This window comes from Podarcis pityusensis (assembly GCF_964106645.2).
Source record: "Podarcis pityusensis genome assembly, chromosome: 10".
Classification (NCBI taxonomy): Eukaryota; Metazoa; Chordata; class Lepidosauria; order Squamata; family Lacertidae; genus Podarcis; species Podarcis pityusensis.
In genome coordinates, this window is record NC_138035.1 from 54,636,317 (window position 1) to 54,653,816 (window position 17,500).

Consider the following 17,500-nt stretch of genomic DNA (forward strand, 5'->3'; position numbering starts at 1 on the left):
GTTCTCTGTTGCAGAGCTCTTCTTGTTTACGTTTATGTTTATGTGACAAGTTATGGGATTGCTAATAGGTGTGTTAATCACCCAAGTAAGTTGTATTACCTAGCACTGCAAGAAGTACTAGTTCCAATTCTCATTACTTTTGATGTGAAGAAGCAAGAAGGACACCCTGTGGCAAAATCTGGAACACTCAGTTTTGCTGCAAATGCTAGATTGATAGAAGCTTTTGCAAATGCATGTGGATATGCATTAATATTTATCCCAGCTGTCATGAATGATTTCACATCATAGTGTTGGGGAACATGGTGCTCATGGTAAAAACTTTAAAGTTTAATTATAAGATATAATTTTTATGCAGAAAAGGCAAATGTCAGGACTCCTTTATTTTCAGTTACGTTCTGGTCATTTTTTTTTATCATCCAGCTGGTGTCTGCGGGACAAAAGAACTGTATGCTGCGTGAAGGTTGAGAGTTTAAATGCGTTTTGGAGTTAGAAATAGTTTGAAAGCAGAAAACATTGTGCATGTCGGTGTCAGAGCACATTTGGTAGCTCCATGCAGCGATGCACGAATGTGTGGGCAAGTGTACAAAGTCAGATGTGGAACAAATGGCCCAGAGATGTTTCTCGTCATCAATTGGGCCTGTTTACACAGATCTACATCAATACATGTTGAAGCTACTTCCAATGATCAAATGGCTAAAAACTCTGCATCCTTCTTTTGCTAGGCTGCGCTGGCAGAGAGTAGTTTACCTTTGCTTGGTAACCCCGGATTGATAAATAACGCATCCAGTGGCTTACTACAGGCAGTCCATGAAGACCTCAATGGTTCGCTGGATCACATTGACAGCAATGGAAACAGCAGCCCAGGCTGCTCTCCTCAGCCTCACATGTAAGTGCAGTCAGCATCCTTTATTGACAGAAACTTTGCGTTCCCCTAACATCCTTTCAAATGCATGCAAGAATATTCAGAAACTATTCATGTGGACTGAGAAACAGCTCACATGATGTGAACACTTCCCCTCCCTCCGAACAAATCTCAGTTCACTGCATGATGACATGAGTGGGCAGTGGGAAAGGCTTGTGTGCTTGCAAAATGTTTCTCTCACATAGAATAGAATGTGAATCCCGTTCTCTGTCCATTGTGGCCTTGGGCTGCAGCCCCGCACACAGCTAGGTGTACTTGGAACATCTCTTTGGTTTAGATTGGACTTGGGGGTATACAGCCATGTTTCAGCCTTGAGAAACAAGTTGTTAATGTGATTGCAAAAAATACTGGCGCAACACTGCTCATAATATAGGTGCTTTTATTGCGCCTGTGATCATCATCATTTGAATATTCAGTGCAATGTATTCAAATATCAAATATCTGGATTCAAATATCAAATATCTGGATTCTTTACTGAATTTTCATCTGTTAAGATTGCATAGCAGGAGTAGTTAGAATTAGTAGTAATTTAACTAGACCCACAAGTCCTTATCATGTTTATGGACTGTCACAGAGATACTGCCCATTTATATTACCATAAAATGCAAAGTTTAACTGTTACCCAGAGTTTACATAGAAGCTAGTAAAGTGTAACTTTTTGCCTGTCTTATAAATCAGCGTAATTACATATTCAACTTTAATTACTGGTGTGTCTGTATTGGCAAGGTTTATATGTTATATTTTATGCAAGACTACGATTCCTATTAATATTTAGCAGCTAACTATATCATTAATTACTCTAAAATCTTTCCCCCACCATCTTTTTAATGCAGCTCAGAGAGTGGCAGTATTAAAAATTGATGTATTGTGGATTTCAGAAATGTGTATGAGGCCTAAGAAATGCCTGGCCTTAATCAGGGGTGTCAAACGGGGCATTTTTTTGTTTAGTAAATAGTAAAACATGTACCTTGGAGGTATCATTTCCCAGGTTATTTATATAATAATTAGAGAAGTGACATCTAAGTAGACATAGATGTAGAATGATTCTTTTTAATGTACAATTATGTCCTTAGTTAATGATAATATCCTTGTATTTAAAATGTTGCACTCAGTGTGTCCTTATTATTTAATTTTCTCTTTCATATTTCCCATATTTATTATACATGTAATGCTGGAATAGTAATTTCAAGTCAAACACTATAGGTTTTCCCCCCTAGTATGTTATCAGAGATGTTCATTTTGATTTGCCTTTGTACACTTAGAGATTTCCAAGTGGTTTTGCTTCCTGGTTTATTTCTCTTGCAAGGCCTGTAAATATATTATCTGACAGATATATTTATATCTTGAAGATCATCTGCCTAATTGCTTTATTTGCCATTTATTGTATCACCTTGTGAGGTGGGGGGGACTATAGGCACACACTACTGAGCAAGACCATTAATGTGCTTTAGCGAGTTCCAAACCATTACTTTTTTTCAAAATGGAAAAATTTGTCTTTTGGAAGTGTCTTTAGATGTATTAAATAATACAAAAGAAGTAATAAAACTTGAAGTAGAAAGAACATGAATATAAGCTCTGGAGAGCAACAGTACTCTAAAACAAGTAAAGTGAGCCATCAGACAAAAGTTTTTATATCCCGTGCTGTATGCTATCAACCATGCATTGGGTAGCTTCAGGCCTTTTACTTGTAGCATTTCTCCTGAGTATGCTAATGCTCTCTTTCTGTCTAAAATGCCAAGACAATAAAACTTTAAAGAGCAAACAAGAATTAGATCATGTGTATTAAAAACAGCTATTTCATAGAAATGAATGACATTTGCTATTTAGAGTTGTTTGGTAACAGGGTAGCAGATCTCTTTCTTTCTCTGTCTCTCTTTCTCTTCCTGTATGTGCACTGAGCAGTATATGCTGATTGTACATAGGATATACTGCATGTACAGTGTACATTCAACCAGCACACACAACTCTGTACGCCGTGCCAAGTGGTATTTGCATGCTACAAAGTGCATAGATATGTTAATGATGGAAGCTGAGTGCAGATTATACAAATGATTTCAGTGTGAGAGATGAACAGCTGTGTGGAAGGAGCTACAAAATCTAAGTATCAAAAATGGGGGAGAAGATAGCATGTCTCAAGGCTTACTTCACTAGCATGCAGCTGCTTAGGATAGGCTGTGGTAGCAGTACCCCCGTGCAGCATAACTGAACTTGTTATAGCATCAATATTTCAATGATAATGTGTTAGTACTACAGAGCAGATACGCTGTCACACACTGAGATCAAGGTGCCAGATAGGCAGCCATAATTCATAAAGTTAGTCATGGAACATTTGCCAAATAGTTAGATGTTGTAGGGCCTACATCAAGATCCCAGTCTTCCTGGTTTGAATGGGTAAGTTATTTAGAAACACACCAATTAGGCAGTCAGATAACCAACCTCGAATAAATTTGTAATGAATGAGAATTAAGATAAAATAAAACTTCTGAGTAAAAGCAGAAGCAGTCAAGGCTTACAAAGTCCTTGCTCTTAAAATTTAATTGATCACTAGCTCTAGAGTCTTCATGTAGGCTGAGAGTCCTCTTATTCAGCGTGAAACTACACAGGATGTGGAAGTTCAGTGGTCGAACTCCCAATAATTCTATATTTACAACAAGCACCCAATTTAAATAGGGGCTGAAGCATGGAGGTAGATCTAACACTTTGTCCTGGCACCAGTTTCCCAATTTAAATCACTCACCCCAGACTGCTCTTAGCCAAGCAGGGCAAGGTTACTTAATACAAGACTGTTTCCCCTCTCTGTAATTCATGAAAACTTCAGAGAGCACATGGGCTCATGACCATGATGCACAAGCAAAGGATTAAATCTCCTCATCCCAAGTGCACCATGGCACTAATCCAAACTGGGGCCCTCACAATCTGCTTTTTGTAAAATAAAAGCACACATTAGGAGTTTGAATCATGGATCTCCCACCTCACATATGGTTTAACTCTCAGGTTTTCTCGGCAAAGGTCAAGTTGTATTTAGGTTTACTTTCAGGTCATATGATCATACGCTGATTGGTCTATTACCAGACTGTGGTGTTTGTTGCAGAAATCTACCTAGGAGCCAATCTCACAGGAAGCTAACATGAGAAGCAGCTCCTGTGTGAGATGGGATAATTTTAATACGGCTTTGTTGACTTGCTTAAAACTGCAGTCTCCAATTCCTTTCTTTGAAGCCCAGGTGTTTGTTGGTACCTAGTATAGAAGACAATTTACTCTGTTCATGCACAGAGGCAGTGTTTTCCTCGCATGTTCCTTCTAGGCATTAATCAAAGTGGCTGTCAAAGTCAATCAAAGCGAGGTGTGTCCTAGAATGTATCATGAAATCAAATTTTGCTGTGCTTCCTATCTGGTGAGGGACCATTGCTTGTCCAAAGCTCAGAAAGGCTTTTTAAGAGAATTCAGCTGAAGCGACAAATTTCTGAACTCAAGATCCATGCTGCCTTCTCCTCCATTTCCCTGACTTCTGATTTCATAAACTAATGCCTCATTGTCACATTACAAGTAGAAATAGTACAGTGCAGGTTGCTCTGCCATTTGTGAATTGATGACAGTGGCCCATTTTTCACATAAGCTCTAAACAATGGTTTAGCACTGTGTGCACAAGCTGGAATCAGCCCAAGCAAGATTTGGGCTTGCATGGTCCTCCTCCTTCAAGCAGCCTTTAGGTTCATTTCCTTGATCCCAGCTTGTCATCCCGTGTAAACCAGGAATCATAGTTTATAAGGCACTCTGGTCAGTTTCAGAACAGTCCAGCATCAAACCATAGGATAGGAAGCTGACATGTTAAACTAATCAGAGTTCATTATAATCCACAATCTTTGGTTCTGAATAAACCATTCCTCCGTCCCCACAAGCCCACATCTTGCATGAGCTTGTTCCAGCCTATGTACACGATGCTGAACCATGTTACTGTGTTATGTGTAAACTTGACTATTGATTGCTGCCATGTTGTGATGCCCAAAACTGATCTTATAGGAAACCTTACACCCACGTAGTTGCAGCAGCCACAGTGATGAGCAGCAACATTGTTTTCTAATATTAACTTTCCTTGGAAGCATTCTGCTGCATAAGCGATATCAATTTGCACGAAGGACAAAAGCATTTCCCCCTTTGAGTTAAAAAAGAAAGCTAATGGGAACATAGCTCAATATCATCCACTTTGACTGGCACACGATCTTTAGGTTTGTTCACATCCACATTAAAGAACTAGAGACAGGAGTACTTCACACGTGTGTTAATCGCTGATTAATCATCAGGCATAGACTTGCATCTGTGAATGAATGGGCCATGGCAGAGCAGATGCCAAGGACTGAAGGGGATCCTTGCCTTTGCAGCAAAGCCTGGGTGGGAGACTGCTACTGTCTCACAGTGGGTGAGGTGCTGGGCTGTGTTCTCCCAGAATCTCCCATGGCTGTGAGCCAGAGGTGGGAATGAGGCTTATAAAAGCCCGTGCCCTGCCCAGTCATTCAGCCAGACAGAGCAGAGAAGCAGCATGGTATCACCTTTAAAAAGTGCTTCTCAATTGAGTCGCAGTGAGTCGTCATGCTAAATGATCAAGGTACAAGGGACCAACTGACCTACATGAATGTGTGAATGAGTGCTACATTTTCAGGGCTTACAGGTGTTAGTCCAGAGCACTAGTGAGGTTTTCTCCCTCACTAGGAACAGTTGAGGGGGGTAGGGGGGAGAGTTGCTATTTTCTGAACTGTTCTCAAAACACCAGCTCAGAAAAGGAACTAGGAGTTGTTTCCTGAAGGTATTTTCTTATAGCCATCCCAGCGCATTACTTGGCCCATACACACTACAATCCTTGTATTCAGCTTCATTTTAAAATATTGGAATTAGTTGAAGCTGTGTGTGCACCCATGGTCTCTTGTGATAACAGTATTTGCTGCAGAGGTTACATTTGAGTTTAGCAAAAGTGCACAGAGGAAGAAAGCAAATAAGGATGGAAGCTCATCTGAAAGATGAGCATATGCGAGCTCAATCAGTCTTTCGTCCTCCAATTCTGCACTATGCAAGAAAGGGGAGTTTCAGCTCTGCATCGCTTCAGTCATCCTTTTCCACCTTTTGTATTCTGCTGTCTTTCCCAACCCCTATCCTCTTTACCTTTCCAACTTTTGCCCAGCCTGGGTCTTTCTTCTCCTTCTCCTTCTTTGCAGTTTGATCTGCATAAACATCAAACTTTTTATATTTTCAAACTTTTTTTATTCTTTAAATTTTGTTCCCAAAGGCAAGTGTGATTATTCTGCTCTAAGGTCTGTTTGAGGTGCTTCAATTTGAAACCAGTCCATTGTCAGATTGTTCCTATATCTGATTATTCCAGTCCCCTACTGTTACGCTTTCACACTACTTACAGTAGGTTACCTATCATTCCAGTTTCAATCCCTTTCATTCCCGTGTGTTTTTAACTTCATACCATTCCTGTACCCCTGTCTTTGCATTTTTTGTATTTCTGCTTTTTGTCCCACCTCATGATGCATCTCAGTTTACTCTGGAGCCTCTTCTGTTGTAGGAGGCTTCTATGATGCAAAGTCCTTGTTCACTGGGTGAAATTTGCACACGGCATATTCTAAAATAAATCAAATGCTTAAAGCTGCACCAAGCTTTGGGAGAATGATTGAGAATCATTTAATTGAGTCAGTGATGATACCACTGCTGTAGCATTTTGTGAAATACATCACGCATAAGCACCATTTAATGTCCTTGTTGTAATATATTAAGGTAGCTTGAAAATGTTGTGTTATGTTGCAGTCTTAAAAAGGCCAGGAAAATAATTGAAAATATTACCTACAGTTGGAGATGGGAAAGAAATTTTGTGCCTTTTGTATTTTAATGAGGACCTACTTAATTCTGCAATTTTTTGAAGCAAGACGCAAACTGAAATACAGCTGTCATTTGAAATTTGAGATTCTCCGAATTTTGCAAGACATTACTTTTATCAAAAAAAGCATGTGCACACATGTATATTAGAGGGAAATGTGCATAAAATGCAAAATTGCAAAGAAAAATAGGTGTGTGCTAGGAGAAATATGTCCTAAAATGTTAAAAACAAATTGCAAATTGACGGGAACATGAGGCAAACCAAACTTAACATTGAAAAATGAGAAACTGAAATTGGCAATTTTGTCCCTCTGTCCCGATATTGTTATATATTTTGTTTACTTTCTTGCTGGCTTTAGTTTAGCGTAGAAGATTGCTACTTGTGGACTTCATAAGATGCTGAAGCTTTGTATCTGACCTTTTGTATCATCAGATTCACATGTAGGCTCTATCTGTCTGAATGAACGTTTCAGGTTTTAGGAGCACCACTTGGCATTTCAGATTGACAAGCCAATTGAGCAAAAGGTAGCACTCCACCTTCTTGTTGTATTTAAATTTTTAATATTTATAGTGATGTTGTGGACCATGTTGAAATAAGTACTGAGGAGTGTATGTGTCCGGAAGTGGGAGGATCTAAGCAGCTCCATGCATGTGGGTAGTAAAAGAACAAATAAATTTGCTGTGGAATTAAAATGTTTTCTGTACCGTAACAGATACCGTTCACAAGTAACATCTCCCCTCCTCCAACTCCCCAAAACACACATTCTCCTGTTCTCCTCTATATTCACTTCATATTGTTTCACTTCACATTTCAGATCTAGCCTCTTGTATTTTGCTTCCCTGCTCATCAACTCCCTGATCTTTCTAGCCTTATATGCTGTTGCGCTCAGCAGCCACTGCAGCCCTTTATCATTTCCTCTTTAGTTGTTTAAATGTTACATTCCTTTGATCGAACAGTTGATGTTCCTTTTTTATATAATATTCTAACCCCCATTTGTTGCACTTTCACAATTCTTTCTACTTCCTCCTAACAAAAAGATCACTCTAGAGATAGAGTGCCTGCAGCTGTCTTATGCTGAAAAGTGTCATATCCCCATAGTATGGATTGTAGAAGTTTGCAGGATCCTTTGGGGTTTTGTGGGATCTATATAGAAGCAAAATGCATGGATGCTTTGTTGAAAACTTTATTCCGTTCTCTTTTGAATTCTCCACAATTGGATGTTTGTAGAGGCAGATTAATAATTCTCAGACCCCTGGGCCACAGCCACACACACGCAAGCTCAGATGCTAATTGCTTGAATTTTAACTATTGTAGTTAAGTTTGTAACTATATGTGACAAAAAAAATTCCTACAAACGGAAAGATATGAGCCAATTTTGAAATTCACAGCCTCTAACCAGCAGAACAAAAGCCAAAATATTATTGCAGTAGCACTGGAAAGTTTACAGGGCAGAAACGACACATCATATTGTTCATAAACATATAAAGACAATGTTCACACACAAAAGCTCATCACTTGATGAGTGCAACATTAAATCATGATTTAAATGAGTGAATGAGCCTAGGCATCATAGGTACAACACCACAGATAGAATTTCAGTATCACCTCTGCAGTGGGTTCAATTCACAGTCAGCTGCCAATCATCAAGAAATGGTTCATGCATGCATGGGCGTAGCTTCATAGCGGCGGCATCAAGTGGTGGCCTACATGTGTGCGTGAGCTATCATTTCATTTCATAGGCCTAACATGAAATACAACTTTCACATTTTTTCCATTATCTCAAACACAGTGCTTTATCAATGGAATCAGTTCACATATTCATTAGTGTAAAAAAACAACCAGACATAACCAAGCAGTGAACATAAATGCTTGATCCAGCTCCTGGTGATTAGCGCCAAAACAACAATGAATCGGAAACTTGCCATAAGAGGTTGGTGTGAAATGCAGGAGCCGTGGTTCTGCCAGAAGGACCATTGCAAATGCATGGAATCACAACAGGAGGAGAGAAATGGATGAACTGGAACAGTTTTTGGTGTGTAAGAGAATGAAATCAAAATAAAGGCAATGGGAGCTGGACAACTAAAACAGCCATTCAAACACAATTTCTGATAGTCCATTTCAGTTGTTCATTTGTGTGTATTGGGTGGGGCGGTAAAAAGTGGTTGTTGGTAGGATTTTTCAGAGAATTGTGTGTTTAAATGTGGCCTGTTGGGTAGTTTAATAGGTTATATTTAATAGGTCAGCCTCTGAGGGACGCGGGTGGTGCTGTGGGTTAAACCACAGAGCCTAGGACTTGCTGATCAGAAGGTCAGCGGTTCGAATCCCCGCAACGGGGTGAGCTCCCGTTGCTCAGTCCCTGCTCCTGCCAACCTAGCAGTTTGAAAGCATGTCAAAGTGCAAGTAGATAAATAGGTACTGCTCTGGCAGGAAGGTAAACGGCGTTTCCGTGCGCTGCTCTGGTTTGCCAGAAGCAGCTTAGTCATGCTGGCCACATGACCTGGAAGTTGTACACCGGCTCCTTCGGCCAATAAAGCGAGATGAGCGCCGCAACTCCAGAGTTGGTCACGACTGGACCTAATGGTCAGTGGTCCCTTTACCTAATAGGTTAGCCTACTTTTGAGATGCTTGTTTTTGGTTTGGGATTCAAATCAATACTGAACAATTCACAAGACAAAAGAGGTAACACAGTGGAGAGTGAGGAGGTGTTCATCACTGGTAATTAATTTAAATCACACAAGCTTCTTTTTTCTTAAAATCTATTATACACTTAAACTCAGGCCTAAATACTGCTGAAAGTAATGTATAACAGTTCTAGTTCACCAAACCATGGTTTGTTGGAGCTGCAATAAGTCATATGCCCACCCACTGCCTCCTCCCCTCTTTTGCATCAGTACTTCCTGGTTCCTCAAACAAGTTTCCCATGGCATCTGAACCAGAAAACTGTGGCTTGAACAATCCATCGAAACCAGAATCAAACTGATACTCTGTTTTGCAGGGATCATTCATTCCTAGTTTGTACATCATGAGAAATTCTTGTTAAGAAACCAAGCCACATTGAAAAAAGGTGCAAGAGATTAGAGGATCGAACACACAGGCACACAGCCCATTCTTGGTTGTTCAGATCACAGTTTGTTGGACCAGAAATTGTGGCATTTGAACGGAGCCTAAATGTCATCCTTTGGAGATGAGCCTTGAGCTCTCCTAAGGCACTCCTGCTTTATTAGATAAAATTCGGTCTTTGTTTTGTGTTCCACAGTGAGTCAAAGCTGGTTTTGAGTCTAGCCATTCTGAATTCACATTTTAGCTACATGTATTGACTTCACATCTTTTCTAGTCCATGTGTGATCTTTTGTAGAAAATGTTCAGTTATTGGGATACTATCCACAGTTCCATAGGGTTTGGGGGCACACCGAAACATCTACAATGGTTTGGCACTATGGATTTCTTTCCTTTACGTTCATACTTTTCACAATGCTTCCTTGTGTCCTTCTGCAGCCCAACTGAGACAGCGTTCTAAAGGGTATATCCCTTATTCAGTATAGTTCTCAAATCTCACTTCCACCATCCGGAGCACACTTTATGTCTATACAAGTGATCATTTCAAGGATATTTTGGTTTTCCTGCAATCCCATTAACCCTCTTTGGTTGTTCTGTTTAATCCCTGGCAATCTACAAGGCATCTGACTCTTTTGCAGCTTTCCTGCTCCTCTTGAAAGAATTTTAGGTTATCTTTCTTCTTCCTCTGTTTTCTGCCATGTTCAAAGCAGCCCACAGGCCCCTTTCTGATTCATCCCCCCAGAGTAAAGAACAAGTGTTTCTACAAAACATGACCTCTTTTAATATGAAAATTGAACATTTCATGACCTTTGTCCAACTGCCAAATTAACTATATTGGAAATCTGCAGGGTATTTATATAAGCCAAACTGGAAAATACTTTCTCTTCAGTGACAATATTTTAGAGTGCTAGCTATGTAAGAGGTTTTGAGGTGGAAATTACTAACTTTCAATTGTATCCCTATTCATGAGTACCAAGTCTCAATATTACCTGCTGCATTCCAAACAAATCAAATCTAGAGAATAAAGGTCAAGTAGTATATTGCATCTCCTGGGACAGGTACTCTTTAGTTGCCTTTTTCATCCTCTGTTCTTCTGTATCACCCTTTTTTCATTGCTTGTCTCTCACTGTTTTCTTTATGGTCATACAATTCCTTCAGTACAAACAGTCAGAGAAGGCAAATTTCACTCAAGCAGTTCTTGTTTACATAACAGATGTACATCACCACACAGACAAAGCCTTTCTGCCAACCTTAATATTAGACCTGGGGGCCGAAACAATTCCAAAGCTTCACATTTGAAATGCATAACTTTGCAGCATTGTACTTTGTTTCAGTTGCTGTTGTTTCAAATGTGGAAATACTGTCTTGAAAATGTGTGTTTCTGAAACTTAAAAAATTGAAAGACATAGGCCTGGTTCAGACTGTGGTTTTATGGAGCAGAAATGTGTCTACACCCTGTTCCATTTCCTTCCTCCTTCACACAGCTGTGGGACCAGTGAATATCGTATATATTACTGTGTTTGAGTTTTTCTTAAATTCCAAAGTGGGTAAGTTTTGACACACATCCAGCATATAGCAACTGTACCTAAATATCAAGCAAATCTTCTATTTTATATTCCAGTCTGTGGTATTGATCAGAAAAGAAATATAAGCACAGCTTTTCTTAACCCAATCATTATTACTTGGGGACTCCTTTGTAATGGATGCCTCTTGTCGTCCATTTTACTTCTAAGCTGATTTGAGTTCAGAGAAACATTTTGAAAACCTATAGGAACAATGTATTTCATTTGAATTCACTTTGCCCTATCCTGAAGGCCCAGAACATTTTGAAAACCATTGGCATAAAAGAGTACTCAAAGGCTGCCAACCTTTGTGTGCTAACTTGGGAGTCAGTCCCACTGAACTCATTGTGCCTTAAATTCCAAGTAAGCATGCATAACGTAGCTGCAAAAAAAATAGCCTATAAAATGCTAATACAAAACATCACACAGTTCCAACACATTAAAATCCTCCCTAAATCTTCTTCTTCCACCTGCAATTTCCCCATTTTCAGATAATCGAAGTCTCTCTCATTTGGGTCACCTTGCTTCTGTGGATGGGCTGAAATACCTTCTTCCAAAAGGAGGCACTCAGTTCACATGCAAGGCCCCTCAAAAAGAGCATTAGATAACAAAATCTTGACTTTGGTTGACAAGTATTAAAATGTATAAGATTCCAGCACTTCCGTGTGGATTGTTACATCCAGCTGTTCTTATGAAATATTATGCCTCTGAGATCTGAAGCCTTCAAACCTGCCGGTCAACATATGTTTAAATCCAGCAATTCTGACAATCCATGGTGGATAATTTATCAAAATGCGCAACGATCCTCTTGTGCTAACCCCCTTCCATTATGGGTTGAAATCTAGCCTTTTGAGTGACCGTTTGTCTTCCGTGATGTTGGAGAAGGAGACAGCTCCTTTTGTCTTTCTCAAGGGCTCTGCTTTACGCAACTACAGGCCATATGCTACACCATTCTTCTTTACAGGCTGCTTCATTGTTTCTGTGGCAGCCAAGATCTAATGCACATCTGAAGCCTGAAAAGGTCTGGAGCATATGCCAAACACTTAGCCACAGGTCCCTAACAGTTCCACTTGAGTGGAGAGACGTGTCTCCACATTTCTCACACGTCACACGAAACACAGCTGGAGTATCAGTGGGTTAGATACTGTTGACAAGTAGAATTCTGGGCTGTTGCATGAAGTTTGAAACAGCTTCAGAACTTAGCAGATTTGCAGAAAGTCACTGGTGCCATGTCCAACTGCTTCAGGGTTCTAAAAGGCATGGGGAGTCTGCATGAGTAGGAAAGGCTCTGCACTCAAGGCCTCTCCTCCTCCCAGAGGGGAGGAGTTGTGAGTGGGAGCAGCTTTCCGCAGCGGCAGGGAGGCGTATTCGGCACCCTGCTTCTGATTGCCTCTGCTGACGCAGCCAAGCCTTTCAGCCGGCCAACAGGGCCAGCTGGTGGGCAGTTTTAGCTGCATTTAAGCAGCCGCGGCAGCGCTCTGTTCCCAGTCGGTTCCTGCTTGCATCAGATCTCCCTCCCTCCCTCCCTCCCTTTTAGGTCAGCTTCCTTTGCATATTGACCTTGCTATGGACTTTGGTTGGTTGCCTTGGTTGCCCAAGGGGCCTGGTAGGAATTTTTTATCCATTTGGCAAATTGGCACCAGCCTCTTGGCTTTTTCGCCTACCTCGTAGCAGCTCGTCACAACTTTCTGGTATTGGCGGTTAGGCATTGGAATAGGTGTGCTGTGTTGGAGGATTGGGTATGGGCCATCATCTACCCCTCCTCTTTGGGGTATTCCGTTAAAGGAATCTGGCAGTCGTGGATCCTGTCCTATGCCTTGCTGGTGGCTAGGGCCATGGCACGACCCCCGGTGACATCATGGGGAAGCGTCCAGTTCTGTTTGCATCAATAAGCTCCTCCCACTGGTTGTTAACCCTGAAATGACTCCCTGCTGAGCGGGGTGGAGTCATGTATTGCTGTTTTATCCAATGCCTAAGCCAATACTACTCACATGCTGTAACCAATAAAGTTGTGACCTTATTTTGCCCATTAACCTAAAATAATGTGTCTTTGTGTCTTATTTATAATCCTATGTGGGTGGCAGGTCCTCGACTCACAAGGAGTTATCCCTTTGACTAATGGAAAATAAGGAAGGCAATGGAGCTAGCATGTTTGCTCCTGCTTTCTTTCATCACACGAGGGATTAAAATACTTCAACAGGGCTAGAACGTTTACAGGATCTCAACTTCAGTACCTGAAAAATTTGAAGAGGGCAGGATTTGTTTATACAGTTTGTTTTTAGCCTCACCAATTTAAAAGGCACTGGTCAAGTTTCAGAATATTTTAAAGATCCTAAGTAACTAGCTATATTTGAATTAACAAGCAAAACAACTTTAAAAAGCCAGACCACCACCAACATTAAAGGCTGTAACCAAAGTATCCACTAAAATAAATCTGCTCAAGTTCTGAAGCATGTCTAGAGGAAGGATTTTCTAGAGAAATGCTTTTGCATGAATGTGCAGTGTTATAACTTGGTACAGTGAGGCTGTTTTCATCTGGGCAGACCAGGATCTCCAGGCACACTGCCCAGGCTTGCGCTCTGGAGAGGTCGCTTTGGTGATGACAATGCAGGAGGCAGCAGTTTCGAGTCTCTGCAGCCACAGCAGGCACTGTGATTCTCCAGCAGTTTGACTTTACAGTCCTTTGTCTCTCAAGACACATGGATGCCAAAAACCGGTGATGATACTGTGGCCGTCAAAGGAAGAAGGTGATCACCCAGTTGAGCACTTTAGAACTGGATACTTTTAGAAAAAAAAGCAAAATCCAGTCCTATTTCCTCATGATAGGAATCCCCTAATAGATGTTCCCTGAAGAAAATAATAAAGCTTTTCCTGTTTCACTAGCAGGAAAAGAAAGAAAGGAGGGCTTTTCTTTTTGTTGTTTCTGAAATACAAGCTATAATTTTGCTCTGCTATAGAAAATGTATTTTTATTCCTCTGCATTTTCTTGACCATTCTTTATGGGGGGGGCAGTTTAATTAATGAAAAATACTGCACCAAGTCCCCTTTCTTGCTGGTGACACCAGCTCAACAGCATTTAATTAAAGCTCTGTGTGCCTGGGAAATACAGGATCTTGTTTTCATGATAGCAACCCTCACATGCACAGGTTTAAAAGTGAAATGTACACTTTGAACATTTTTTCCTTTTTGTTTTGGTTCTGAGATTGTGGAGAACAGGCTTTACCAGCACTGCCAATTTGCTTTTAGCATAGCATCATAGACATGCCAAAGATCTAAGCTTTCAAGGCTCATTGGCAGTCACAGAACAAGCAGAGGTGAATTACTACATGCAGCAGAGCAAATTATGCAGAGTGTATGGAATCTGGTATAGCATTGGGCTTTGTGAGAATAAAGGCTCTTATCTGAAGCATGTTTCTAGAACTCATTGCGAAGGAGAAGAAAAAACATGAGAGCATGTGAACTACCTGCTTGGATGATGAGAAACAAACTTGACCTTGTCCAGGTCTTTAAACGGTTAGCAAGCAAGGCATCTGTGCCCTGAACATGTCCCATTCTGCTCCATAACTTTAACCAGCTATCTTTTGCCCCTCCTGCTCTTTTTCCTTAGTTGTGCCTCTTCATGCAGGACCTAACAAGAACATTCAAAACTACACTAAATTATGCATAATTTGAACAAGGATTGCTGAAATTTGAGTCTGTTCTGTGCAAAAAAAATTGTCCCACAAACAGATGAGCTGAAGGGCCGGAAAGGAAGGGTAGCACTGGCAAAATTGTGTCAGGAGTGAGCCAACGATAAGTCACACGTAGTAAGTGAATTTAACTATTAGGGGGGGAAACAGGATCTGTTCAGTAGAGCTAGGCCCAGTGAGCACAGCGACTCTTATTCAGTAGGTCTTGTCCCTATGAGGCAGGTGCAAGGACTGAAGGGCCCTGCCTTCCCACAGCTGACTAAGTCTCCTTTCCCCAGGCTTTCCCAAGCAATCAGAGACTGTGCCAGCATGCCCACCTTTACTCTTCATGCCCTTCCTGGTCCTGGGAGACCAGAGGGGAGGGGAGCTTGTCGCAGGAGGAAGGGGAGAAACCCCCGCCTCTTCACCAGCATGACTTATTTCTGTTTCTTGGCCTCCTTCATCCCACTCTCCTGCTTCCATTTCTGATTCTGATTCTGGGCTTCTTTCTCCATTCTCACTAAGCCCTGTTACTTTTTCAGCTTCCAACACATCCTCTTCCTAGTCTTCTCCCTCTTCTCCCTCTGACCACTCTGTCGTCCCACTCATTTGCCTGAAGAGGACTAGTGTCGTTGAAGCCCACACATATATTTCTGCAGCAGAGATTCGGAGAAAGTTGACGTGTGAAACTGCCCAAGGGATCACCGTTATTTAGATTTGCCCTGTGATGGTGGTTTGACTCGTTTGTCACTTCTCCTATCCTATGCAAGGAAAACAATGTTTTCAAATGTGCTAAATGTTCAATACCAGTTGGGCTTAGGCACCCTGCTTACCTCTGCATAGCATTAAGAGCTTGAACTTGGGGCAAAAAATTGTCTGGCCCTAGAATATTATTGTGCGTAGTTGCTCGGGACTTCTAAGCCCTGATGTCTCATCCTTTGATATCCTAATAACTGCTTGCCCTCAGTAGTGGTTGTTGTTTTTTCTAAGGTGCCTTTCAGAAATTCTTTCACGTTGTTTGGAAAAGCATGAGACAAATAATGCATAAAGATCTCTAGCTGAACTGTAGCGTTGGTGAAATAAGATGCACTCAGGTGTCAAAAACCAATACACTGTGAAATGCTGTTAGACCTGGTTTCGGTAGCATGGTTATTAATGGCATGCTAGGAGCATCTGACATTCCTTGGGATCAAAGGCTTCTTCAGAGTTCATATTTCTATATAAAGCAGAACAATGTGTGTGACTGCCCTTCCCCTCTGTTTTCTTTCGGAGCCAACAGCCTTACAGGGAGGGCAAGTGACAGCACAATAGCCACTACAGTGGGTGGGGCTAGCTCTCATCCTTCATTCTGAATATTTTGCCATATTTGCTTTTGCTCTGCTTCCCAGGGAAGAGGCAGGTTGCCTGAGGTGTCTACAGCTACTGTTGCTTCTGCTGCAGCTGCTTTGCCTCATACAAGACCAGAGCCTTCTGCTGAAAAGAGAATGGGGAGGACTACCGAGTTTAGCCCCCCCCCCCGCACCGCCATAGCTGTCAGCTTTTCTCCTTTTTAAAGGGAAATTCCCTTATTCCGAATAGGATTCCTCGCAAGAAAAGGGGAAAGTTGACACTATGCGCCCCGCCCACACTATGCCTCTGTTGAGAGGCATGGCAGAGCTTTTAATGCTGGCAATACGATGTTGTGAATATTAGTTTATGATTTCACTTTTTAGAATCTATCTTATATTGTTTACTTATTTTGTATTTGAAGACAAAGTAGGCCCTGAAAGTTTAGGGCCTTTTTGGTTAGCCAAATCTGGTTGTGCATTTAGTGTGCAGTAAAATGCTGATAGCTACACTGAGTGAAGTACTAGTATGAACACTATTTAGCCCAGTATATATTGAGGGTAACCCAGGACTGAATGAGAAATGAGTTACTGGCTCAACCAGGTCAGCGCCTGGTCTCATGACAAACAGGCTCATACTAGGAAAATCCTCAGATTCAATAACTACAGACCTGTTACATTAAGTTTCCACCAAGCTGTAATATGTTGGAAGGCTAAATACAGGGTTTTGTGAAGAAACTGTCCATTTTATCCTCAAAAGGCACTTGGCAGACTGCGTTACAGGTGCTTATTTTCTCTGCTTCGAGAGGTTTCAGTTCTAATTTGGAAGGTGCCCTTTAGATTTGAGATGCAGTCCTGTTTTATAATAACCCTTGTCAGGCTGTGAGTCTAAGCATGCATTTCTGGAAGTATGGCCCATTGAAACTACTGAGACTTAACTTCTTAGTAAATGCTTTAGAACTAAGAGCCCAGTGACACAAAACCTAACTCTAGAACATTATTGATGTTCTCAGTTTTGAATATGCCAGTATAGTATTGGATTCCGGAAAATCAAATACAAACTTTGTTTTGTTTCTAAGTGTTGAAATTAAGCATCT

General features: G+C 41.1%; 2 protein-coding genes across 6 annotated transcripts in view; one reads left to right on the forward strand and one right to left on the reverse strand.

Moving 5' to 3' along the window:
* The window catches only part of FOXP2 (forkhead box P2), a 318,364-nt gene that overhangs the window by 291,908 nt on the left and 8,956 nt on the right, over positions 1-17,500 (forward strand). For all 5 annotated transcript variants that reach the window (XM_081023624.1, XM_081023625.1, XM_081023626.1 and 2 more), the window contains one exon: positions 723-886. In XM_081023624.1, the coding sequence (XP_080879750.1) occupies positions 723-886 (164 nt within the window). The remainder of the gene's footprint in view (positions 1-722; positions 887-17,500) is intronic.
* The window catches only part of LOC308457793 (uncharacterized protein), a gene marked incomplete at its 3' end in the record, with an annotated part of 494,657 nt that overhangs the window by 135,441 nt on the left and 341,716 nt on the right, over positions 1-17,500 (reverse strand). The gene's annotated exons all lie outside the window — the stretch shown is intronic.